Source organism: Fonsecaea pedrosoi (genome assembly GCF_000835455.1).
Source record: "Fonsecaea pedrosoi CBS 271.37 unplaced genomic scaffold supercont1.8, whole genome shotgun sequence".
NCBI classification, from domain to species: domain Eukaryota; kingdom Fungi; phylum Ascomycota; class Eurotiomycetes; order Chaetothyriales; family Herpotrichiellaceae; genus Fonsecaea; species Fonsecaea pedrosoi.
In genome coordinates, this window is record NW_013550608.1 from 243,527 (window position 1) to 268,324 (window position 24,798).

At 51.8% G+C, this 24,798-nt stretch overlaps 10 protein-coding genes across 10 annotated transcripts; 5 read left to right on the forward strand and 5 right to left on the reverse strand.

Moving 5' to 3' along the window:
- Positions 1-251: 251 nt before the first annotated feature.
- On the reverse strand, positions 252-1,577 carry Z517_11395 (uncharacterized protein; the record flags this gene model as incomplete). The annotated part of the gene is made up of 1 exon (XM_013422979.1): positions 252-1,577. The coding sequence occupies one exon, from the start codon at positions 1,575-1,577 to the stop codon at positions 252-254; it is 1,326 nt and encodes a 441-aa protein (XP_013278433.1).
- Positions 1,578-2,717: 1,140 nt separating this feature from the next.
- Positions 2,718-5,344, reverse strand: Z517_11396 (uncharacterized protein; the record flags this gene model as incomplete). The annotated part of the gene is made up of 6 exons (XM_013422980.1): positions 2,718-2,814; positions 2,870-2,996; positions 3,044-3,278; positions 3,351-4,871; positions 4,925-5,017; positions 5,075-5,344. The coding sequence occupies 6 exons, from the start codon at positions 5,342-5,344 to the stop codon at positions 2,718-2,720; spliced, it is 2,343 nt and encodes a 780-aa protein (XP_013278434.1).
- A 3,272-nt stretch (positions 5,345-8,616) lies between these two features.
- Z517_11397 (uncharacterized protein) lies at positions 8,617-9,780 on the forward strand (the record flags this gene model as incomplete). Its single annotated transcript, XM_013422981.1, has 2 exons — positions 8,617-8,691; positions 8,767-9,780. The coding sequence occupies 2 exons, from the start codon at positions 8,617-8,619 to the stop codon at positions 9,778-9,780; spliced, it is 1,089 nt and encodes a 362-aa protein (XP_013278435.1).
- A 3,304-nt stretch (positions 9,781-13,084) lies between these two features.
- Z517_11398 (uncharacterized protein) lies at positions 13,085-14,329 on the reverse strand (the record flags this gene model as incomplete). Its single annotated transcript, XM_013422982.1, has 1 exon — positions 13,085-14,329. The coding sequence occupies one exon, from the start codon at positions 14,327-14,329 to the stop codon at positions 13,085-13,087; it is 1,245 nt and encodes a 414-aa protein (XP_013278436.1).
- Positions 14,330-15,060: 731 nt separating this feature from the next.
- Z517_11399 (uncharacterized protein) lies at positions 15,061-15,465 on the forward strand (the record flags this gene model as incomplete). Its single annotated transcript, XM_013422983.1, has 1 exon — positions 15,061-15,465. The coding sequence occupies one exon, from the start codon at positions 15,061-15,063 to the stop codon at positions 15,463-15,465; it is 405 nt and encodes a 134-aa protein (XP_013278437.1).
- Positions 15,466-16,088: 623 nt separating this feature from the next.
- Z517_11400 (uncharacterized protein) lies at positions 16,089-16,808 on the forward strand (the record flags this gene model as incomplete). Its single annotated transcript, XM_013422984.1, has 1 exon — positions 16,089-16,808. The coding sequence occupies one exon, from the start codon at positions 16,089-16,091 to the stop codon at positions 16,806-16,808; it is 720 nt and encodes a 239-aa protein (XP_013278438.1).
- Positions 16,809-16,947: 139 nt separating this feature from the next.
- Z517_11401 (uncharacterized protein) lies at positions 16,948-19,958 on the reverse strand (the record flags this gene model as incomplete). The annotated part of the gene is made up of 3 exons (XM_013422985.1): positions 16,948-17,006; positions 17,148-19,425; positions 19,479-19,958. The coding sequence occupies 3 exons, from the start codon at positions 19,956-19,958 to the stop codon at positions 16,948-16,950; spliced, it is 2,817 nt and encodes a 938-aa protein (XP_013278439.1).
- An 861-nt stretch (positions 19,959-20,819) lies between these two features.
- Z517_11402 (uncharacterized protein) lies at positions 20,820-21,316 on the reverse strand (the record flags this gene model as incomplete). Its single annotated transcript, XM_013422986.1, has 2 exons — positions 20,820-21,165; positions 21,216-21,316. The coding sequence occupies 2 exons, from the start codon at positions 21,314-21,316 to the stop codon at positions 20,820-20,822; spliced, it is 447 nt and encodes a 148-aa protein (XP_013278440.1).
- A 587-nt stretch (positions 21,317-21,903) lies between these two features.
- Positions 21,904-22,688, forward strand: Z517_11403 (uncharacterized protein; the record flags this gene model as incomplete). The annotated part of the gene is made up of 3 exons (XM_013422987.1): positions 21,904-22,078; positions 22,147-22,560; positions 22,612-22,688. 3 exons carry the CDS (start codon positions 21,904-21,906, stop codon positions 22,686-22,688), a joined length of 666 nt encoding a protein of 221 aa, XP_013278441.1.
- A 519-nt stretch (positions 22,689-23,207) lies between these two features.
- Positions 23,208-24,701, forward strand: Z517_11404 (uncharacterized protein; the record flags this gene model as incomplete). The annotated part of the gene is made up of 2 exons (XM_013422988.1): positions 23,208-23,326; positions 23,378-24,701. 2 exons carry the CDS (start codon positions 23,208-23,210, stop codon positions 24,699-24,701), a joined length of 1,443 nt encoding a protein of 480 aa, XP_013278442.1.
- Positions 24,702-24,798: the final 97 nt, after the last annotated feature.

Below are 24,798 nucleotides of genomic sequence, written 5' to 3' on the forward strand. Positions count from 1 at the left end.
AAAAATGATGCCTGCGATGACTAAACGGGGTCACATTGAGGATGCCACGTGATTGGACATACACTAAAGAGGGAGCCAGGAACTGCCAACAACTATTCAATTAATTTTATGTTCTGATAAAGGAAATTCTCATGGCGTGGCTTCGGTAGGACAGTATGCATACCTTGTGTCCTATATCCTGCATTCCAACCCTAAAAATGGGTGCGCAGACACTTGAAGCATCCCATGTCAAGGCCCTTGATATACTCAGGCTATCCCAACGAGGTAATCTTCATGGCATTGTCCAACAACTTGGCTCTCAATATTGCCCCCGGGAACTGGCGTAGGTTGACGCCATTGTTCCACTCGTCCTGATACGGCAACTGATTGACGATAACGTAGAAGTATCCGTCTTCGGCGACACTCGCACTGTCGGGCCAGAGGATCCTGGGATCCCTTATAAATCCATGGACCTGCAAATCCGCAGGGTCATAGTAATAAATAGCGTTGTGGGTGGGCATGAGCATATAGATCAGACCGCGACTATCGCCCTCGAAGCCGTTGGCCTCGCCTCCCCGCTCACCGAGCCATGAGACGTTGTTGGAGGCCGCTTGCTCGGCCAGTCGACTTTGGCGGTCTTGTAACAGCAAATTAGCAGTCGGAATGCGGAAAAGGTTCTGCGACGTCAGTGGCGAGTAGTAGATATAGTCACCATCTGGGGAGATCTGGATACCATCAAGCCCCTCTTGCTGATGCGAGACGCTCATTCCCGGGTTGCGGTAGTAGAATGGATGGCCCTGATAGCTCGGCAATGCATTGTACGTCCGCAGCACCGACGGATGTTGCGTCAATCTCCTCCAGGATGAGCCGTCTGTAAGATTCAACACTATGAACCCATTACGGCCTTCATTGCTAGAATCCACGATGTATGCGACGTTGTGGTTGGGGCGGAGATCGAAGCGGATATCGTTCATGTACGAGTCAGGATAGTGCACAGCGGACGGAAACGTGTAGGTCGTATAGACGGTATCGTTGGACAAATTGACGCCCACGACCTTTGGCCCGCCTGGCTGCGCATAGGGCATGGTGTAGCTCCCGGAAGAGGACCGGATAGTCGGCCGACCCGTGTCCAACAGCCATAGTGTTTCAGGTTGCCCCGAAGAAGTCGCAGGAGTGATATAGAGCGCTTGCACACTGATTAAGCCGGTCGAGTTCGCACTTCCGAACTCGATCCCATTGAAAGCCGTATTGAGTGCATTAGCAGGCAAATTCAACCCCGCAGTTGGGAAAGGCGTCTCCGAGGTGGTGCTGTTGACTTCGGCAACGGTATAGTCGTAATCCCCACGTGTGTAGCAAACAAAAATTCTCGAGGTGCTGGATACTGCGATGCCAATGGGCCAATATTTGTAGAAATAGTGGACTTCTTCGACCATAGGGCCGTAAGTTCCGTTGTCCACGCGCAGAATTGTATCGAATTTGGAGTTGTTCGAAATGAGTCCCTCTGTGGAAATTGTGTTATCTTGAGTCAAGCTGGCATTTTGACCCGTTGCTAAGCTGGCTAACGCGAGGCTGGCGGTCCAGAGACTTGCTATACCCATCCTGCTCACCTCTTCAATATCGATGAACACAAGTAATCACAGAGGAGAAGCACTTGGAAGAACAATGCCACTCTCCAGTACCTCTCTCCACTTACGGAAAACACCCGGTAACTCTTTCATCCATGACTGCGTCACAAGCGGAGTCACAGGCCCGGAACTGCCAAAAAGGGTACCTCAACCAAGTGCAACATGCTGATTCCGGCAAAATACACGGTCCCCAAGCGGTGCTAGGGCTTATGAATGTACACGTCACGAGTCGTGCGGATCTGCAAAGAGGTTACGTCGGTCGTCGTTGATTTTTGTGTCGCATCAGGAAAGAAGCCGAACGAGGCTGCGCTTGTCCTTATTAGTTGAGACCTCGCACTGCAAGGCTGCCCGCTTTTATACAACAGAGCCCATCAGTACCAGAGACTCCATGTCCCATGCCTCTAGATCTTTCTCAAGAAGCTCCACGTTTTACCCATTTGGGTGTCTCCCATGGGTGGCTCAATCAAAACATCCGTGCTCAAATAAAGCAAATCAAGTGTCCTTGATGCCTACTTATAACTGAGAAGCCGAACAACGCCCTCAGGGAATCATTAACCAGGATCGCCATTAATGTCTATTATGAAGCAGAATCAGGTCAGGAGTCGATGCTCAACTTGGCCCATCCGCCAGTAGCTCATGAGGAGAAGGCATAAGGTACCTTCCCGTGGGATATCTCTGGATCCGTCAGAGAGCCTCGCCGTCTGTGTCGTGCTTTGCAGGCCGCAAATATGTACATCCTGCCCGGACACATTATCTCGTGGCCTAAGTGGACTTCCGATGAAATGGCCTTCCTGTAATCGCTGTTGAGATCGTCTCCAACCGGTGGATATCGTACCTCCTCATTATTGTAGAATAGTCGCCCGTTGTCCTTTTCTATTTGTATTCTTTTGCCGTCGTCGTATGCCTGGCCGAATGTGTCCCTCCCGATGGTTTCGTTCCGTGCAGGCGTGAACCAGCATTAATATCCCGTATTATACCGAAGTGGACCGATATCGAATTAATCGCCAAAGCCATCCAAAAAGCATCGCCCATTACAATGGTGGTGCATCTCCATTTCGAAGTCATGCAAGTAGTGGGGTTTGTCGGCAATGTACACTCATCTCCAAGACGACATCAGCGTGTAATGATAATCTGGAAACCGTCTACCCAGGCCCCACAGCTTCCCGAAATCCCGGCAAGACTGTACCCTCGGGGCGCCATCAAGGTATGCCTGCGGACTGGTTAGAATATAGGGTACGAATGGAGCAGGGGCCGCTGTCACATACCCAGAGCCTCCAGTCGCATTTCCAAAGACACCGGATCTTCGGCCAGTACTGGTTAGAATCTCAATACCATCGACCCAAAGACCAGCACGCAAATAGAAGCCGAGGATGGTTTCACCACGACGCGTGTCTGTGAATGTTAGTCCTGCGAAATATCACACCTCGACGCGAACTCACCGAGGAAGAATTCGTCGCCGCCGGGTTTGCCACCCCTCTTGCCAAACAGTTGACTGTGGCCGTCTTCGTAGCAAAATTCAATGCCATCTAGGGCAAAACCATGATAAACTCTGACTGATGTTAGAAGCTTCGTCTGCAGATGAATGCTTTCTAGGATCAGCTCTTGTGGCTGCGAGCCGTCCAGCTGGGAATGCCCGAGCTTCTTGCTTCGAAATCCGAGTCGTGATTCAAAGGACTTGCCCAGTCCTACAACGTTGTTCAGCGCATTCATCGTCAGGCCTTCGTCACGTTTTGGTGCCTGTTTGACATGGGGTAGGTTCACTACATATTTCTTTGACAAAAGGTCCTCCAAATCCTCGATCTTTTCACTCCGGGAACTAGCACAGAAGATGGTAAGAGACAATTTAGCCTTCTTCTTGTCTTCTGGTAGACGTGCGCGAATGTCGGCCTCTACCACGGTGATTTGTCTCGGAATCGCGCTGTGCCGAGGATCAGCACTGGTATAGTCGATCCATTGCCGGCATAGATCGTCTCCTTCTGTCCGTATCTCGATAAATGAAATCCCTGAAGGGGCGGAACAGATTACGCGCCCGTTGCCGACTGGAAAATACTGAATGCTGTCGTCTTGTGGTAGAGGTTCATCGCTCGGGAGTCTGAAGCAGGGATGGTACCGGAAACGCAGCACGTCTAATCGATGCCAGCCACACTCGTCTTCTTGACGACAAACTTTGAGACCTTGGGATTTTGTTCTCGTCGAGTAGGGTTCTTTGACCAAGAATGTGCGGTTTAGTCGGACATAGTCTCTGAGCATAACTCCGTTTTCTTGATGTGGACAGCCGAAAAGATGACCGACTTCGTGCAGGTGGGCGCCAATACCGATATTGGCAGCTTCCCAACTGCTGCCAGACTCGTTACAATCATTCGCCACATACTTGGTGTCCGTTCGTGTGCAATCCATAAAGGATGGCACAACTTCTTCAATGCAAGAGGGATAGCTCTGAAGAGCATGTGAGCCGAAAATGGCCAGACCCAAGTCGTCCCCGATACCACCGAGGGCGGCATGAGCCCTGATTGTTCCGACTTCGGGGTCCCAGTGGGAATCAAGAAGGAGGCAGGCCACGTGCTGCTTCTGACCGGGCCTCAGGTTGAAATATTTCTTCACGGCGTCCGCCGCGATCGAGTAAAGCTCCCCCTTTTTGGCTGCCGGCGAGTGTTGCTGCGCATATTGTAGATCCTGCAATTCTGCAGTGGTCTTGTCCGCCCGAACAACATGAACCCTGGTCTCATTCTTCATGATGCCCATTTCCCAATCCCGCATCGAAAGTGTGCCGGTCTGCCACTCTTCCTCAAATCTAAAACATCTGCGGCCAAATTTGTGTCGGTACATCTGTTCTGCGGTGAATGTCTGCCACAGGTGAGCAGCCATGCGGAATTTTCTGGTGGCCATGGATAGGTCATTGCCCTCGTTTTGTTTCCTCTGAGGGACTGCGTCATATGTACAGGGAGAATCACTACCAACCAGGATGACAAGCTGTAGAGGCAGTGCGCTGTTCAGCGGCAGGTAGTTCAGCATAATATAGGAAGAGTGCATCATTGGCGCGGATCCAGCGCTGTGCTGGCTCAATGTCGGGGAGGTAAAGTCAAAACGAATCCTGTTCCATCCGGGCGAGAGGTAGACGAGAGCTTTGAAGTACGAGTCGGACACAGGCCAGTTTGTGGGTGGGAATGCCTGCCCTTCCTTGTCGTGATGGACGGTCAGATTGCCATCCAAGGGTTTCTGATTTGGATCCCCTATTTCTCCGTTGACCAGCAATACTTTGTGGTAGACCTGTGCGTCATCTTTAAGCCTTGTATTCCCGAACTCGCTGAACCAGTACATACCACTGAATTATCCAAGACCGAAGTGATTTTGGGCGCATATGCAGAGGTCGGTGGAGGGATCCTTGTCCCATTGGAGCCAGAAGGTGACAGAGTCTGCTTTTGTTCAGCCCATGTGCAATACCTGGCCGGGGGTTGTTCCAGAAGACTCACTATCATGCTGTTCCTATTGGAACTTGGGACCATTACATGAGGCCGCTGAGGGACCGGTGGTGGGGTGTCGCCATTGCTCTTTACCGTGTCCAAAACGTTGTGTGAGGACCCATTGGCATGATATGTCGAAGGTGGTGTTGCGCTCCCAGGAGTGGAGTTGAGAGTCGAGGACGATTTTGCGGTCGGAACGGTGCCATTGGACTCTGTTGAGGAGTCGGAGGTTCGGAAACTTGCTTTTGATCGTCGTCGCAGCTCTTTGAAAAAGGGCATGGCTACTGACGAGGGGAATGAAGGCGAGGACGATTCAATAGTCAGTCATAGATCTGACAGACTGCGTGAGGAAGCGAGCTGGTCGGCGGAATTGAAACGGTGTGGTTGATGATGCCGGTTGGTGAGAATTAAGGGTGGGATGTAACGACCGCATGCACATGCATGTGCAATGGAGCTTTTTTCCGAAGTGACACTTGGCTGCGAGGGTCTCACTGCAGAAGCAGAACAGAGCAGACGAAGCTTCGCTCAGACACTTTGGACGGACAAACGAGCGACCAGGTGAGAACGAAGAAGTCGACTAGGACTGGGGTTGAGGGTGAGGGTGAGGTTGTGAAAGAGGAAGAGCGATCGTCAGTTCGTCGAGAAGCAGCAAGCTGAAAGAGGACGACAAGAAGGTGTCATTGCCCGGACCTGCGACCTGGCCGACACTTGGAACTATGGGATATTCTGGGTCGTAGCGGACGGAGATGCAGTATGCAATATGCAGCTTTTTCTTTTTGCACCAAGTGGAAGGACAGGTTCGAACAGGTTTGGTGATTGCGAGACATGCGCTGCCGCCAGTAGGTGCGATTCGCCAGAAGCGGCACCAGGCAAGCCAGGGAACCAGGGAACCAGGGCTACAAGTGCAAGGGCAGCAGAGCAATCAGGGCCATTATTGTGCAATCAACTTGGCTGAAAGCCACAAGCATTGCGATAAAGGTGGGGAATTGGAATGTGTACCGAGTAGAATGCGCAATCCTCGAGCTGTACCAAGTTTCTCGTACCTCATCCTTGGGAATACCTAGGTGTGCCTGGGCCACAGTGGACTTTTACCCACGCACCACGGCACACAATGCGCTCCTGTTGGTTTTGGGTGCGCCAAGGGGGGCCATTATAAGGGCTGAGAGCACCGAGGGGGATTGTTAGTTAATCAAGTTAGGCTCTTTAGGGACTGGCGTCCCCGGAAAAGCTAGGTAGTTGTGGGCATGTGGGCATGTTTTACGGTTGATGACGTAGAAGAGGTAGCTTGGAACTGCACGAACATGTGGTTGGCACAGTGCCCAGAGATAAGTCGGCATTGGCCCCTGGCATTTTCTCCGTCCCTCGTTCCCAGTCCAGCAGCTACTCAGTATGTCCCAATGAGGAACAGATAATCTCTACCTCGAACCTCCGTATATATTGAGTTGGTGCTGGAGCTGGATCTCTGATCTGCACGAATATGAGTAGAGCCTCATTTGTTCAAATCAATCAGGGGAAGGCTGAATGCTTGTTCTGAGCTTCTATCCGAGAAGAAGAGGGCTACCCCTGCTGAAAGGGGACATCAAAAGTGTAATCTGAGAAGAACTCCATACAGTGGATATGGAAGTCCCAGGAGTTCGACTCTGTAGGGCATATCCATTCTGTGCTGCTCTCCTGCTAGAGATCCGCTGAACGGACTCGCATATACCGAGCGCAGAGCACGCTGTATACACAACATGTCTATAGAGAATTGATTGTGCGTGGAGGTTCGCAGGCCGGACGGTTCTGTATAAACCTAGCAACATTGGTTACATGGGAAGTGTCAGAAATGCCTTACGTACATACATTCAGACTCCGTATATGCCATGTCAATGGCACTGACAATTCCTCCGTGTCTTTGTCGCACGACAATCCCGAGGGTTGTCAATCCCGAGACTTAGTTCTCCATGGTAATTTTTCATATCCGGATCGGGGAGCCGAAGATGTTCCTTTTTGGTTCTCTAGCATCTTCTCCTGATGGCTACCTCTATATCCTCCGAACTTAGCATTATACTTTTCACGCAGGTACCCCGAATATGATATTGATCAGCGAGGTACCTGCTTGAACCTGGATCAGGGGGGGTAACCCCTCGATCAAAGGTCGACCGTTATCCCCTTCAATGTGGGAAGTAATGAGGTTTTGAGTGAGGTCAGTGCGGCTCTCGGTGTCCACCGCCCGATGCCTGGACTGAGAAAGCTACACTGCTTTAGGGAGGGACCAGTGGTTATTCTTCCCCAGATCTTTAGCTTGTCGCTGACACCCGTGCCCGAGATGGAAAAGGAGGAAATTTGTGACACGGCTTCTTCCCTCTCTGGCTCATCAAAGCTACTCGTATGTCCCAGCCGTGTCATAGAATCTCGGAACAAGCAGATCGACTTGTGGTCGTGGCAGTGGACCCAAGGAGGGGGTTGGTTCAACCGGATATCAGGGCACACGAGACAGAGAGACCGGCAGTCTGGTCTGCGAGTAGGATTACGAGGTAGGTGTAGGAGCACCGAATAGTCGTAGCAGTACCTGCAGCCGCCAGATCAGAGGTGACCAAGGTGATTCTGAGGATATGGGAAACACAGGCACGCAAGTCACAGGCGTCAATTGGTCCTGTGCAAACATCGGTTTGAAATGGATTGAGGATGGCCGGGTCGTATGGCTGGAGGAAGCTGAGGAACCTGCCAAAGGTGCATGCGACCAACGCAGAGGCCAATTTCAGAGCCAGTCGGTAAGCTCCAAGCAGGAGTCTCAGTTAAGAGTGTCGGCCATGCATAATTAGCAGCTAAGAAGCCAATGAGTTTGACACCATCACCAGCCACAGGCGAGCCGGAGCTGCAAATGGACGGCCTCAATCCACTTGTCCTTTAGCTGCCTTAGTGGCTCTTTACCCAGAACGTGCCCGCCAGTGTCAGTGCTTGCAGCATCGGCTCCAACGAGGGCACCCCCTCGTCCACCCTGCACCAGTTGCCGCTCTGAGTCTCTGAACTGCCTCCAGTAGTAGGAGTAGTGAAAGCCTACTTGTACAATATGCCGGTGAGCCCAATTAACTTAATCCAGGCCATTCACCGTGGTTGTCAAGTTCGCTGCCACCAAACGTTCCTCTACCACTAACTCACCTACCTACTCTCCTTGAACTTATTGCTCAGCTGCCGTCCACCTTCTTTTTCTTTCCTCTGCAACCTCCTGCTCTCTGTCCTTTTGTCCTATATACCTCCGTCCGTTTCGACATCTGATCCTCTAGCATGACCTCGATCCTTCAGTGAGCCGAACTGGACCCGAGCACCACTCATTCAACATAGCGCAGTCGGACCCGGCTACCCTGGCGCTGTGGCCCCACGAATTGCCAGCCCGAGTCTGGATCCATAGTAGGAATTAAACCAGCTCGACTACAATTCTTTCCTAGCCTGCGCATTGACGTCTCGGGGCAACACCACACATATTTGGCAAAATCCTCACCCTTCTCCTTCTTAAAAACTCCCTCGGAGACCTATCCCTCATGCTGGCCTCTCAGACTCTTTGCAACAACATGACCTCTGACCAGCATCCACATGCTGCGGCTGAAGTAGCAGAGAAGGTGCTGCGAAGGGTGGAAATTGCAAAGGTAACTCAATCCCAACTCTGCTCACAAGATGTTCTCTGGGGAGAACCCCCCTTCCTGACTGAAGTTGCTCCATAGGTTGCTCGAAACCTCCAAGACTGTTTGGCTTTTGCAAGCTTCAAGGCCCAGAATGGCTGGCAAGATCGTACGCTGGCCTCGATCGAACCCGAGTTCACCGAGAAACTGAAGAGAAAGAGACCGTTTCTGGAGGAAGATCTACCTTGTGATACCTCGTCTGGATCCGACGACGAATTTGTCCCTACCTCGTCAATTGCCAATAATCGTTTTTCGAAGCCCTCCAGCTCTGCCTTTAAAATTCCCGAGCCTCCATTCGCTGCGAGGAAAAGAGTCCGGTCGTCGTCTGTGACAGGCCTGGACAGACAGTCAAGCACGTTGACATGGAAGCAAGATCACCGACTGCCCCAGTCTTCTCCTCTAGTGAATCGGGCACAGTCCTTCCAGGAGCATCCACTCTTTCATACCGACTCTGCTAGAACGCCTCGCCTTGCTAATGACGACTCTCCCATGTTTGATGTTCACTCCGATGACGAAGATCATGACCTATCCATGCCTGCATTTGGCAACGAACCGTCAAGCAGTATTTTGTCCTCATCACCTCCACGAACACCTCCTCCCACGAAACGCTTCTTAAATGGCAACTCCAAGCAATCTGGGGCCGACCTCCTACTCTATCTGGCAAATTCACCCTCTAGGTCACCAGCTATCAATATCCACAGAACCTCGGACTCGTCGAAAGAACCACCCTCGACACCACCTTCACAGCATTCACACCTCCCTTCCTCAGTAATGACCACTCCAGGCACTCATCTTGGATTGTTCAATGGCGCTCTACAAACTCCAGGCCAGAATTTCAACCTGGCCGACTTCTGCAATGTCACTCCTTCACCTGCACCTGCTCAGTGGGGCAACCGGACTCCCACCATTAGCAAGACTCCTAGTCGGTTTACAAGAGCCAGTTTGAATTTTGATACCTTGCAGCCTCCGTCCGGCAGTCCCACCTTGCCACGAAAGGCTCCGACCAGCCAGGGACTGGCTCTGCAACTGGGTGACGAACTGATTCCAAGATCATAAACCACACCATAGCACTGCTATTTCTATGGCTATGACCGGATTCACACACACCGCCCTTTATGATAAAACACCCAAAGGCACATGCTCAGCTGTGCCACGACCTACTCGACTTGAAACGAATAGCATACAGTGTCTTTTTCTGTCCAGCAATGACGCATACATGACCCCAAAAGAGGAGGGCCATGGATTTGAGCTTGAAAAACATGGAGCGGAGCTGGATATCCGGGAAACGCAAAGGCGTTATTTGCCCAAGCAATGGAACTGGCCAGGAGCAACTCTTTTGTTCAGCAAAATGTGTTCGATTGTGCGCGTCTCTATGTTTTTGTACTATGCGTTGATGTGGTCAATTGGATCAGTCATGTGTCTACGGTCTATCCCAACCCCTGACGACGACAACATCCTAATTCCATCATCGACATCGTAACAACACAGCGATAGCTGAGGTTTAGGTAGCTGGAAGTAGGTAGCTCTGAATCAAAAAAATACGACCATTATCCTTGTTCCCTTCTGGCCATTCCTTTGGACTGCTGTTGCCGCTCTCCGGGACATCACAGATCACTTGGCTTCAGGCCTTGGATCGCGTGCTCCAGACACGGCATGATACAAGAATCAATCGAGGTCGTGTGCATGCATCGGCCAGGCTCGTGGCGGGTCCCAGAAATTTGAGGCGCCCATCTAGCCAGCGCCACGGTCGGTTTAACGGCCGTCTCAGGGCATCCGTTCTTGGAGCACTACGTCAATACGAGTAATATTGTGCTTCACCCGTGCCGCACTGGCGAGAGGCCGGTCAGCTGGGAGAGGGGACCTTGGTTTAGCACTTCCTCATGCAGGCACTTTACTCGCACAGCGGCAAACGATGGTTTTAAGGCCGTGGAACTTATCTCCACAATCAAAGGGACCTAGTAGCTACGAGTATTCCTGGGGGGCCGACAGGCTTGATACTACTGCACCAACTGTCATGGCAACTGGGGATGTGGAACAAAGTCGAAACCAAACCAAGGATGGGCCGCAATCCAAGCAACTCACTCTACAGAGTAACTCCCCGAACGAGACATGGGGTTCGACTAGGTTGGGTATATGATTACTTGTGGTACTTGTGAGAGGAGGGAACAGAAGGATCAGCAAGTTGGAGCAGCAGGGATGACTTTAGGGAGCCGGATCACATATCCTATCGAAGGCCTGCATGGAAGCCATGAGATGAGATGACAGATGGCTGCATTTTGGGCTTGCAGCAAACAAGCGAGGCCGGTGCAAGACATACCTATGCATGAGCTTTCGTACCGTTGGCCCTGGTGCTGCGTGTTCACGCCATGCCATGCAATGCCATGCTATGCCTAGCATACATACATACATACGCAGCCGTAAACAACAAAGTCAGTTAGCTCTCCGTTCTCGGTCGCAGTCACAGTCTGGATTGATTATTGTCGGACGGCACAGCGTTCTGCCACGAACAGATCCCAGTCAGTGCCCAATCCCCACCGACTACTGTTTCTATATCGATGCAGCCCCAGTCCTCGGGAGTATTTCTTATCAAACGGGCGGTTTGTGGAAAGTACGAGGTAGGCAGTGGGAAATGAGATTCGCTCTAAATAGGGAAAGGGAAAAGCGGGGATGATATCCTGACCTTTTGACGCGTCCACAATTTATTTATTTTTTCCTTTTTTCCCCGTCCGGCCTTGTTTTCCTTAATTCATACGCTACTCAAGGAGATTCCATATCTGGAACTCTTCATTGTCTTGCACATATATTACTTGACCAAGATAATCCATTCGAATCCTGCATTTTCATGGGAAATTATCTGATCGAAGAACGACGCCTCTTTTCTACCGACACGCGTTCGATCGTCTCGCAGATCCGCGCTCGCGTACTTAGCGCGTTGCACTAGCATCTTATTGTGGATTTCGCGGGGCTCGCCGGAGGGTGGGTGGCTGGACTTCGTGGGAGAGAGCTTCCAGCTGAAAAATCACACATGCGGCTTTAGGCGTGGCACCAGTGGCAAGCCAGGGTGCGATGACGGCTGGTCCTTCGTACAAATACTTTGACAAAGTTGCCTCGGGCAGCTCGGGCTACCCACGAGTGTCAAGCTAAGGAAGGGAGCTTGTCCGCCCAGTCACTCACACTCACCCAGTTTGATGATATCGTCGTCTGAGGTTCTTCCTAGTCCCGTGATTACAACCAAGGATGCCAGGATGCGTGGATGCCAACGATGGCGTACTCCCTACCCATGCAAGCAGCTGGAGGCTGGAGACACTGTAACCCAAGCGCGGCTCAAGATGCCGTGCGTGGCCTTGGACCTTTTACAGCTCATGTTGGAGCCAGCCTCCGATCACAGCCGCCCCTGCTCATCTGCTAAACGTCTTGGAGTGCCACTTTCCGCGAGCTACGAGTACCTAGAAACAGCTGGACAAGGTACCTTTTCCAGATGATCATGACCATTGTTGAGGTAGGCTCGCATGAGAAGGTTTAGAAGCGCCCCTAAGACAATGCCTGAGAACACACCACTTTGACTCAACCTGTTTACTGGGGGTGCTTCGCAAGGATCGTGGCTCGCCTAGCCAGCCCCTCCAGTCACTTTATGTCAAAACTCGGATGGGCAAAACACTACACATGTATAGGGTGTGCCGTGCCGATATATCCCTGGCACACATTGCATTACTATGTATAAGGACCGAGCACTTATCTAAAACCACGCTTCAGCCATTGACTCAGGACACAGGCAGAAAAAGAAAGGGCATTAGCTGAAATCCTCGACTTTCCAAGCATTTTGCCGCCCGTGTCACCAAATCGATGGTGCAATAATACAGTCAAAAGTGTCTAGAGATTCCCCTCTGAAGGTCTTTGCATTATTTGCCTACCACCTACCTAGGTGACCGAGGTAATGGATTACTAGTAATTATGGACATGGTTGTGCCCGATTCGATATCGGGATGCCGAGTCAGTAAGTCACTCAATGTCCTCGTCGTCATTAATCCCTGCGCTTGCCTGCATGTACCTCGTACGCTTTGACTGCGACGATATTCTGCTCCGCTCCTTTGCGGGGTCGGGGCTGAAAGGAGGTTGCTGTACAAAATAGCAGTGCGCGAAGTGAGATGAACGGTGTGACAAGCACGAACTCGGCTCTTCGTCAGTGCTTGATGGACATTTTGACGTGCACTTGATAGGGTGGTGTTTGATTCCATTGACAGACTCCCTCGGATCATGTGTCTGAGATCTTGTCTTCTATCGTTTCGAAATGTTTCCCCGTTTCTTCATCAATCGTCACACTCATCTAGAATCTCTCTATGCCTTTGTGCGAAAGACGGCATTATCTCCTGACGACTCTCTCCTCCCACTGCACCCCAACCCACTCCTCCCTGAAGGAGACAGCCCCGGCGTCACCACAGTTGTTCACACACGTCCCCACGATGATTGTGCCCCACTCCATGCCATCCTCCAGGCCCATGGCGTTCTCGTCGTCCTTTTCCAACTCGAATATCAAGCCCGGCACAAGTTGTAGCTCAAACACCCGTTGACTACCGCAACTCTCGCATCGCGGTATTCCCTTCACTGGTCCGGTTCTGCCGTGGGACACGGTGAAGCGGGTCGCTACCTCGTCTGCGCCAGAATACAGCAGTGGTTCACCCTTGAACTCGTACCGTAGGACTTGCTCCGGGTTTTGGGCGATACGGTCGGAGAATTTTTGAAAGGTCTTGTCCAGGCTGGATTCGAACGTGTCTTTATCCGCAGCGTTGCTGGAGCCTCCTGCGTCGTCAATATCATATTGTGTCTTCGAGGACTCTGCTTCTGTGGCAGCGGCGGCAGGTTCTCTGTCCAGCTCCTCCGGATATGCATCGAGGTAGAAGGATGGGTAGGGTTTGGGAAACTCGGTGAGGTCCGGCCACGGTTTCTGGTCCTGTGCGGTCTTCTTGGTGCTTTCGTCCTCCGGTTCGGTGCCGATTCGTAGTTTATCTGCGAATGACTGTGTAGGAGGTTGAGGTTGAGGCTCGTCGCGCGGTTTCTGCGGAGGTAGCGCTGCCAACTGTGAAGGCGAACCTATGCTCGCAAACGGGTTTGCTGTCGCGGGCCCATTCATGCTGGCGGGCATCGAAAACGGATTCGCACTGCTGGCTGTGGATTGTTGGCTTGGCCCGCCAAACAGAGCACTCCCAAGGTCCTGTACCGGCCTCACTGTCTCTGGCTCTGTCGCCTTTTGTTTTTGACTCTTCTCTTGCACCCTAGGCTTCCTGACTTCCCGGAATGCCCTGACACTGCCCACCTTTTTCGAACACTGTTTCTTCCTGCAGCAGAGGACATGAAGGCGCCGGTCGTCGCTGGGGAAATACTGTTGCAGATCTGCATTGAGCTGGAGGAGAAGGGACATGTAGCTGTTGCAGACCTTGCATTTTGCCAGTGCCGCAGGCGGAGGGTGACTTGAGTCTAGCCACGTGGGATGGCCGCCCAAGTGACTGACGTCGTCGCCCGTCGACTCGACAGTGGCATAACCGAGCGTGACGTTGGTGGTCGAGTAGTCCTCGCCATCGTCCGAGGAGTCGCTATCGTAGGGGGCCATCTCGCGGGACAGGCAGATGTAGCGACCAAGCTCGCTGCTGATTATCCCGATACCTTTTTTTTTTGGTTGTCGCTGTGCAGCGCCAGATTCGTCTGAGGGGAATTTTCCACTTCGCAAACCCTTGTCTTTCTGGGGGAAGATGATTGGACTCGTATTAAGGTGTGTTCCGCGCGGCAGCTATCCCGTATACGGTATGACTGACAGGAGCATCACACTAGGATTACCTCGTTCGGCGTACTCGGTACGAGTAGTATTAACCTAGGTTATTGTGAGCATTTCTCTGGCCATCTCCTCCGCATTTTTCTTGGTCGGAATCCTTCTCGTCCCCTGCATCCTCGCTGTCAAATACTCCATCGAGGACCCCTGGCCTCTTGTTGCTGTTCTCTCCATCAACTTCTCCCAATCATTCATCCTAGCAACTCTGCATACTCCTCATTTGCCTATTCTATCCACGTACTTACATGATCGCCCGCTTGGCCCAGTGAAGCCAATCATCCCGTATATCACTCCTGTGTCCCGTAATCCTTTCCCCGCGCTGGAGGCGGGGAATCCCTGTTGAAGCAACGTCGAGGCCTGACCAAAGCATCGGGCGATTAAAAAACGCCCGTGTATTCATACAGACCAGCTCCCAGGTTGCTCGGCAGAACTCCTAACATCTCCAATCTCTCCCTCTCTCTCTGTCAGCTGTTCCATTCGACCTCTCAACGCGAAAGAGCCAGAAGGTATCCAACATGTCGACACACAAAGTCTCCGCCGTCACCATCGACGAGTACGAATTCCCCACAGGCGGCCACGCAAGAGGTTACCTGCTATCCATCGCCCTGATGATACTGTCCGCCCGCCGCAGATTCATCGAGCCAGGCTCCATTCTTCACGATCAACTCATAGCCAGGAGCGCCACCGCCAGCAAATACGCCAAGCGCACCCAAGACGTCCTCTTCTACTTCCTCTATGGTGCGCATAGTATCGAGGCCATCCACTTCGCCCTGACGAAGCTGAGAAAGCACAACGTCAAGGCTTTCAGCCTGCCCTGGTTCCAGTGGATCATCGCTGTGTTTGTGGGAGGAGTTAACGCCAAGAAGCATTTCGACGCCGTTGTGGAGAAGAAGGAACTCAAGACTATCAAGGAGATCTAGAGGAGGAAACGGGATGAGGAAGATTAGGACGAGTTGGTGTCGACCTCTATGAGGGCAAAGTTTCCTCTCGATGCTGCGAGGGTGGGCAAGCGGGAGTTTTATTGGAGGATCTCCATCTCTTGGAAAGAAATGCTGAAGTATAAGAATCCCGGAAAAACAAAACAATCGCTGTCGGTCTCTTGACGGGGAACAAATGCTTTTGACCCACCGCAGCCGCCCATTGGTCAGCCGTCCGGTGGTAGAATACCATTTAGCCGACCAGTTCGTGCCATATTGATGTTTATGCATATACACACCTTCACCCCATCTTTCTTCTTCGCAAGGCTGACGTTTCTGGACTCAAGACACCATAGCTGAAGTGACATTCCCCCCCTCCGCCACTAGTGAGTCCAAACTATCTCATGAACTCAGACGCGGCCGCCAAGACGTCAAACATCTGGTTCCGTCCATGTCTAGGTCCTCTTGAATTACGCTTATTTCAACTCTCATTTGACCGCATTACATTGCTCCCTTCGTCCCCTGCCAAAGACTCATCCGGTGCTTGAATCGAGCGGAAATCAGACCGGAAAGCGCCGCGGAAAGTTCTTGTCAAGGGAAGCGACCACCAGTAACCTTCAACGACAATGGCCAGCCTCACTCCTCGCAGGAAGGCGAGGGGCTTCATGTCGCTCCCCGCCGAGGTCCGACTGAACATCTACAATCTGTTGGTGTCGAGTACGATGCTGATCAACCTCTGCCAGCCGCCTTTGCTAGAGCCGGACCATCTCCCCTTCCGAAAGGGCTCGCCTGTCTCAGAAATGTCTCTGCAAATATTGGCCCTCGAGACCATCATCCGTAGCCATGGTCTCCACCTGCTCGTTGTCGGTGATCCCGTCAGAGGCGAGGTGGAATCACTGCTGCGCCAGCGTGTGGTTCGCTACCACTGTCCGGACTGCCTGACTCGATGGCTGCGGAACCTCTCCTATGGCTTGAGCGTGCGGTTCGACTGGGTGGAAAAGCTCGAGATCATGGACGAGACCTATCGCGACGCAATGAGCGGGTTCAGCATGGTCGAGGACTTCTACTTGTCCAGACTGGCCGCCCGCGACATGATGGAGCGATACCAGGCGATCGTCTCCACTTACAGTGGCCGCATGGATCTTGTACATCCTCCCAGGACATGGCACTTTGAACTATTCATCGAGGTTCCAGAGGAGCTTCTGGCGAGCACAGGGCCGCTGGAGCCAGGAATATCGAGGCATAGCACGCGGCTTCTGCCAGAAAGCGTGGCTTTTTTGCCCTCGCTGGACTTTGGTGGGACCTTCAAATGGATTATGTGTGGGACGGCGCACCGTGAGAGTTGATTACATGACGGAACAACATAGAACGATCGACAAAGGAATGGTCGTGTGTATCTGGTGTTGCAAAGTCGCAACTAATGGATATAGCACACCCTGCCGAGTACATTTCCCCAACAAAATCCAACCGCCAAAGCTCGTCTGCTCAAAAGGTGAACTGCATCAATCCCGGATTCAACACAAGCGGCAGTAATGCGTGCGACCCTGTCCACCCAGAATGTCAGCAAAGAGTGTGCGAGTCGATGGGAGGGGTAGATGATAGAAGTGCTGGAAGGTCAGCTGAAAGGAGAGAACTCGGGCAGAAAGGCAGGAGGAAAACGGCAAAGATAAAAATGAAAAACCCACCGACAACCGTGGCCAAAGGCCAAACCGCCGTGAACCATGCAATCTGCCAGTCATATGGCACCAGTTTCCCTAGCGGACCGACGCCAGCAACCACAATCATTCCCAAACTCATAACGGCACAGAAGATGAATGTGAACCGAAATTTCCGAAGAATCGTGGGGATCTCTTTGAAGAAGCTCGTATCGGTGGCTTCCTTGCTGGTCGCGCCCCAGGACATGTCGATCGAGAAGAGATGCGAGAGGATTGCTTGCGAGACATGAAGGGATATGCCTCCCAGAAAGATGGTCAAAAGCGGAATCCAACGGAAATTCTCCCACAGCGCCGAGAGGAGAGTCTGATCTTCGACTCTGTAGCGCATTACTGCCAGCGCGAGATTTCCGAGGGCGGTGAAGACAACGATGATGGCAAAATAGATTTTGAAGCTGTCAATGTAATAATGGTCCAAGTGGCCGTTGAACCAGCCAACAATGCAGTAATTGAACAGCGTCAATATCCACGCGCTCCCGATGGCGTAATAAGTTCCGATATAGGCCATAATGGTCAACTTAGACGGGAATGGCATCGAGCTCTTGATGAAGTTGCGGAACAAGGGAGTAAAGGGGCCCTTGGAGAGCCATTGGGCAAACGGATGGAAGATGAGCTCCGAACAACCATAGGCGTATTTCTCCCAGCGGGCGAGTTCGTCGTAGACCGTCAGAGAGACACCTTCTTTGAAGCCCTGGCCGGCATAGGCTGCAAGGCGGAGGATATACCCAGAGGTTTGCAGACGAAGAGCCATATCAAAATCTTCAGAAACCGTGGCTTCGCTCCAGTACTTTTCCTTGACAATACCGTCGTTGATATCTTCGTAGACATAGGCAACATCTTGCACAGCTGACCAGCGTAAAAAGGCGTTGTGACCGACAAAAGGGGCAACGTCGCCATTGGATACTGCGTAGCGGATGGCGGAGTACACAAGATTCGTGAAGAAGGTGATTCCCTTTTCGAACCACGAGTCTGTGACGTTCATTACACCGCTGGCAAACTGGATGATCGCGACCTCTTGGGATATTTCCATTTCTGAGACTGCGCTCAGGAAACAGTCTCGAGGAACACGCGTGTCGCTGTCTATCAGCAGGATGTAGTCCCCCACGCGAATGTTGCCTGACGCTTGCGTACGACCTTCGTCTTCGGTAACGATAGATGCAAGAGCTTTATGGTACACCTCTCGTTCTTGCTCCGTAGTCCAGGTGCCATCGTCCGGACGTACGATGGTCAACAGTTTGTCTTCGACTCGAGCAGAGACGTTCAGGGCATAGTTCATATTGGATGCCTTTTTGAACTTACCGGCTCGGATAAAAGGTCTTTGGCTGGAATCTGCGGGCTTTGGATCGTGCTTTGGTCTCGACACCCACCCGATGTTGTGTTCGTCGTAATAGTCACGTCGTTCTTGGGCTTGCTCGGCGGGGATCAGTTGCAGACCATCATCGTTGATGAAGATGTTGGCAGTTCCCCCTTGCATTTCATAAGTCGAGATAGCCTCTTTGATGGATTTGATTGTCGGGTCGATCACGGACCAGAGACCCTCTTTGTAGACTGGACATTGAATAGTGACGTGCGGCAAAGTATAGCTTCCATCGGTGGGGAGGCGCGGGGGCGGCATTCCAGAGTAAAACTTGGTATTGGCATTCATTTGACTTATGGGACCTATGATCTGGGCACAGCAACCAGCAACTGACTGCATGAAGAATAGTGCAAGCCAGCATTGAAGGGGGACGACGGCAATGAAGGCCAGTCGCATCCAGGAACGGTCAACCTTGATTTCAATGGCGATCTCGCGCCAACCACTTCCAATGGCAGCAATCAGCAAGACCAACGTGATGGCAGTTAGGAGTGGTTGGATGAGAACAATCCGACGAGGTAGCAAGCTGTGTCCCATGTCGGCAATTTGAGACGATCCTCCTTCGTCGTTGGCCTTGTTGAGGTTGAGTGTGCTGGGCATGGCACTGGGAAGATGAGCAGAGGATTCATCGTCTTCGCATTCTTCCTTCCAAATCATGTTGATAAGTTGGTCTTCTATTGACTGGACACGTTTGAGGATGTGATTAGGATCGTCATCCCAGACGATGAGGATATTATAGGTTCGAATGAACGCTGCGAACTGATGTTTCTGGCAGTCAGGAAGATGAGAAATGCTCGGGAGGATTTGCAGCCGGAGGCCAGAGTCAAGCGGCATGTGGGTGAGTGTCTGATCTTGGAGGAATAGTTTGACAACGCCTGTGTTGACTGTCATGGCACACTATCAAGGTTGAGTTAGTAAGTAGGCACCTTGCGACCATCAGCTTTCCCTACCTTGACATTGAGCATTCTTACTGCATCATAGACTCCTTCAGGGCGAGAACGAAGGTCTTCGGGGGCACACTTGTAGTCGTTCTTCGCTTTCTTGAGCATGACCCCTTCTTCAATGCCATTGGCTGACCACATCCGCTCCAGTTGCTGCTGGTACAGCCAGTTGCACATCATATCAGTCTTCAAATCTCGCAGTTCCGGTGTTGAGCTGTTACGAAAGTCACCTTCAGGGTACAATAGAATCCTCCTACTTGAGTCATGTCTTGACGTGGTCAGACGACCCCTAGCTGAAGATGAGCTAGCTCGTCGAGCCTCACTGGAGGAGTCCGGGGTTGCCGGAGGGCTTGGGACCATGGGCAAGTCGAAAGTCGATGTCCTCGCTTGGGACACATTGCCTATGACGATAGTAGGCGCTTGAGTCGAACTCGAAGAGGGATACTGAATGTCCGAATGGTTGCGCCGTTCGTTGTTGTTGCCGTCCATACCGTTGACTGACGACCCGAGAAAGCCTTGGTGATTGCGTGGTTGAGTCTCGATGAAGGTGCGTAGAGGAACAGAAGAAAATGTAGGAAGAAAACAAGTGATAAGACCGGTTCAAGTACCCAGAGAGCCCTGGGACAGCCTGTTTTCGACCGGGCACGTTCATGAAAGACTTCCAGATTGATGCACTTGTGCATGAGATATTTATTTCAAGCAATAGGAACAACTCGAACCTGAGGCTGAACCTGACCCACCTGCTAGGGGACGGTCCTGACAGGTCTAGTATGATTGGAAAACCCGTCCTGTAAGTCACAGAGACACCACCTTCGGAGACATATGACCAAACACGAGACAAGGATTGAAATGTTGGGAGTAGAGCTCCATACCCCAAAGCATGAGGATGGATGTTAGGCAAGTTTGGACCTAGTCGGCTGAGCAGATCAGAGCTTAGTAGCAGATCCCGAAGTCCTTTGATATCATGATCTTACAATCTGTGCGATCGAGGAAGCATCATGTGTTGAGACAAAGCATGCCTGCATCATACACGGTCAAGAAGAGGATGGCTTCCATGCAGGCGTCTTGAGACAAAGCTGAAAATGTTGGGCCAAATTCAGGAAACTGCAGTCCAAGGCAGAATTTTTATGAGACACAATTTGCTGTTCCTGCTAGGCGATTTCGAAATGCCAATGCCGGGATCAACCACGAATGCTTGATCGCTTCAAGCACAGGGGTGCCTCAATGCCGTTGACTATCGGACATCTCTCTAACAAGCGAGATGGAAAACTTGCGGAACCTGTGTCCTCTGGTGCGGCATATTGGGGGTCGGCACCATATATCTCGAGCTTATGGGAAACACTCCCGATGTCATTCGCGTTCGGACTCAAGTCTTCGCCGCACACGCCTTTCTTCTTCCAAAATATCTTCGTAGTCTTCGATTCTGACGGCAATTGCATCCCAGATTAAGACAGCCTGCACGAATACTGTGCCTTGTATAATCTGCGACCTTTTCGTGCTCTTTTTTCCATTCTGAGGCATCGAAGCCCGAGTATACCCGATTGCGTTGATCCAAGTCCCTGGGTCCAGAAGAGCCGGTTTCACATTTTCAAGGACAAGATTGACGTCAATCCATATTCGAGGAGTCGGGCTAGAGGTTCTTGGATAGGCATGTTCGAGAAGGAGCTGGCCCTTGATGGCATCATATTGCACAACGCTGTCAAGCACATGTCAACAGTATGGCTGCAGGAGTTTCGGGAAGCATACCAGCCTAGTAACCTCACCTTGCTCGCAGCAGGAAGTGATACTATTTCGTGAATGAAGACCAGCTTGCTTGGGGTGGGGGCGCTTGGTACGCTTTCGGTCATGGCAATCTGTACATGCTTGTGACTTGATACCTATCTTCTTGATCGGCACGAAGGAAGACAATGACGGCGCTTCCAGTACCGGAAGGACTTCAACGCGTCTGTCAGAGAGAGTTTATGGCGGGCGTATTACCGGGTAGATACCACGACATCCCGTGGGCACGTGATGTTCGGAATACCTGCCCTGTCAATGCCACTCTTGCCCGGAACCCACTTGGTGTTCGGCAGACTGGCGATGTCATGGCCTCTGGACTTTGTGATCTCGGGACCAGGCTCTCACCAAAGCAACGCCTCTTCTTCTCAAGCGTCTCTCCTAATCTTGTAATCTCCTGTGACATAGGATATCCGCTCCCTTTGGCAGTGTTCCCCCCCCCTGACGCCTGCTGCTTGCTCCTCATCTGGGGACTGAATTCATTACCGTCAGATTTGCTAACGGCTGTACACGCGATATCGATCGAAGCGGGTGGAAGTGACTCTACCACGCCGGAACCGCTCTCTATCGTGACCAGGTCACTCCAGCCTCGCAACAAGACCATTCCTACGTCCCTACTTACGACACCCTCACGAAGCACCATCCTTTATCAATCGATATGTGGGGTTGGTTTGGCGGGGCAGCAGCCCAAGCCAGAAAAGATGCTCCCAAAAAGGCCATCCTGCAGCTGCGGTCTCAACTTGATATGCTGCAAAAGAGGGAGAAGCACCTAGAGAATCAGATGGCAGAACAAGATGCAATAGCAAGAAAGAATATAACCTCAAATAAAGCCGGTAAGGAATCCAGCATCCCTGTTCAGCCATAGTGTCCATCCTAACACGATATCTTTCTTGTACTCTAGCTGCCAAAGCTGCTCTGCGGCGCAAAAAACTCCATGAACGCACACTTGAACAGACATCCGCCCAGATCGCTCAGGTGGAACAACAAATTTATTCCATCGAGGCCGCCAACATCAACCAGGAGACGCTTAATGCTATGAAGAATGCAGGACAAGCCATGAAACAGATCCACGGAAACTTGACCATCGACAGGGTGGATCAGACCATGGATGAGCTACGCGAGCAGCACGCGCTCGGCGAAGAAATCGCCAATGCAATCACAAACGCTCCCATTGGCGAACCTATAGACGAGGCTGATTTGGAGGAAGAGCTGGAAGGGTTGGAGCAAGAGGCCATGGACGAGAGAATGTTGAAGACTGGCCCGACACCGGTTACAGGCGAAATCAACCGACTCCCCACCGTTTCTGCTGGTCCAAGTAAGTCGCCCTTGGAGGCTCAACATTCAAGAGAAACTGACCGTTCTACAGTTGGCAACAAACCCTCGACAGTGGAAGAGGACGAGGAAGAAGAATTACGGAAACTACAGGCCGAGATGGCCGTGTGAGAAACAATGAGTGGACGGCGCAGGCGACGCTGACCCTGCGCTGCCGCCTCTTCCTGACTGCGGCTCTCAGTTTCCCAGGAGTAACAGGATGTCTTCCGCGAGTGCTGGGACGACGAAGGCCAGATTTTGATATAACCCGAGTATTGTAGATTGGCGTTTCGAAGGTTAAGCTCGCATTCCAGTCGGTCTTGTCTTGGCGGATGTTGATGGTGTGTTAGAGGAATCATGAATTTCAACTTCACTCGTGTGGAGGCCTGCTAAGTCCTTTGTTTGTGTAACGCCCTCTAACCCTTTTGCCTGTGCCTGACCTTATGTGAACGAGATCTCATACAGCAGTGGCAGATCAATTTAGGCATCTACTCGTCCTATGTTACCTTCTTTCGCCATCTATACTATTCTGATAGCATTTACTTGACAAAGCACAAGCAGCTGGACGGACGGCTGCATCTACCTCTGCTCCTTACTCTCGACCTCCCTCTACTCACTCTAAAGTTCTACCCAACGTTCATCAGCCAAAAAATGTCCTCTTCAACAGTCCAGCTGGATCCTTCAATCCTCTATCTGATTATACGGCAATTGACAAATGATGTAAAGATAGGCAACTCTATGGAAGATGGCAGCCAATCGAGCCTCAATCTGTGAGCATGACCGAACAACTGCTCGGGCTAGGTGACTGACTTCTTCCCTAGGCCTGCACGACGCACCCTCCAGAACCTGCGGCTCACCTCTCGATGTTTCGCCAATATGGCCATCATCAAGTCTGTCCTGTTTAGTCACATCACACTATATGCAACCGCAGAGCACCTGGACCGTGTGTTGAAAACCGACTTTGCTACGTTCGGGCAGTTTGTGAAGAAGGTCATCTTTAAGCCATCCCTATGTTCGCCAGACCTCACCTCCGAAGATTTCCGGTCGCTGTTGGCTGTACACCTCTGTCAAGTCAGTTCGAACCATTCTGGTGACACTGCGAAGTGGAGCCAGATCTGGTATATGTATCTCAAGTTCGGTGCTCCAAGTCCTGGAATCATGCTCTCCAAGTCGGCCGCCTTTAGCATTTACGAAGAATGTGCAGCTAGCGACAAGGACGTTGTACTGAACGGGAGTCTGCAGTCCGCTTGGATCAGGCTATTGAAACAATTCTCACAGGCCTCGTCCTTCGTCGTTGGCAACATGCCTGGTTTGTGGCCTCCATGGGTCTACGACCTCAACAATCGAATAGATAAGCCTTGTCCCTTTTGTGACCGCAAGATCTTCCTTCTCAGCAAGATGAGCTCCTATGGCCAAGTCATGCTCATCAAGGCCGTTACGCAGTGTCTCGCAGGCGCTCAAGTACGGATTGGAGACCTCGCGCTTGACTGCAACGTCATGCGTGGCCAGGGACTGGGGGATTTGTGGAACTCCCAGCTTCAGTTGAATTCTATGACCCAGCTCACTCTCCAGGAGGAACCCTATCTCCCGCACAGTGGTGCTGACATGGCCATTCAACCCGTAATTATCAGTCGTGCCTGTTCACTATTCTCTGCTTTAGTGACAAAGGCGCAGAACAGCCTCCAGGTTTTGACCATAGAAAACGCCGATAGGAACACCCGATTCATCCGCCTTCCCTGGCACACGTGTTTGGACATGAACCTGCCAGCTCTTCGCCGGTTGTGTGTGAAGAATCTGATATTTCCTGCTGCGGCACTGGCAAGTATCCTGGGGAAATGTGGCCGACTACAGTTTCTCTCATTCGAGGATTTCGAGTGGCCTAGAGGAGGCACTCTTGCGCTGAAGCCAGTCTTCGATGCGATTCGTCAGCATCCCAATTCGCTGCGTCTTGATTTCAGAGGAACAACCGGGCCCAAGGGAGTCGAATTTAGGTTCAAGTGTCAAGATCATCGCGTTTTCGGCGAACCCGAGCCTCTTCCAGGCAACCCCGAAGGTGAGTATGAAATGCAGACGAGCCTCCGTCTGTATCTCGCCGGGCAGGGAGAATGGGATGATCACTTGCGAACCTGGTTTCCATCCACTTGAGACCTACAGTCGCAGGCGACATTTCCCACACCGGATATTCTTGTCTGCCACACACGAGCGGGAACCAAACGGGCCAAAACCAAGCTACCACGTTTGT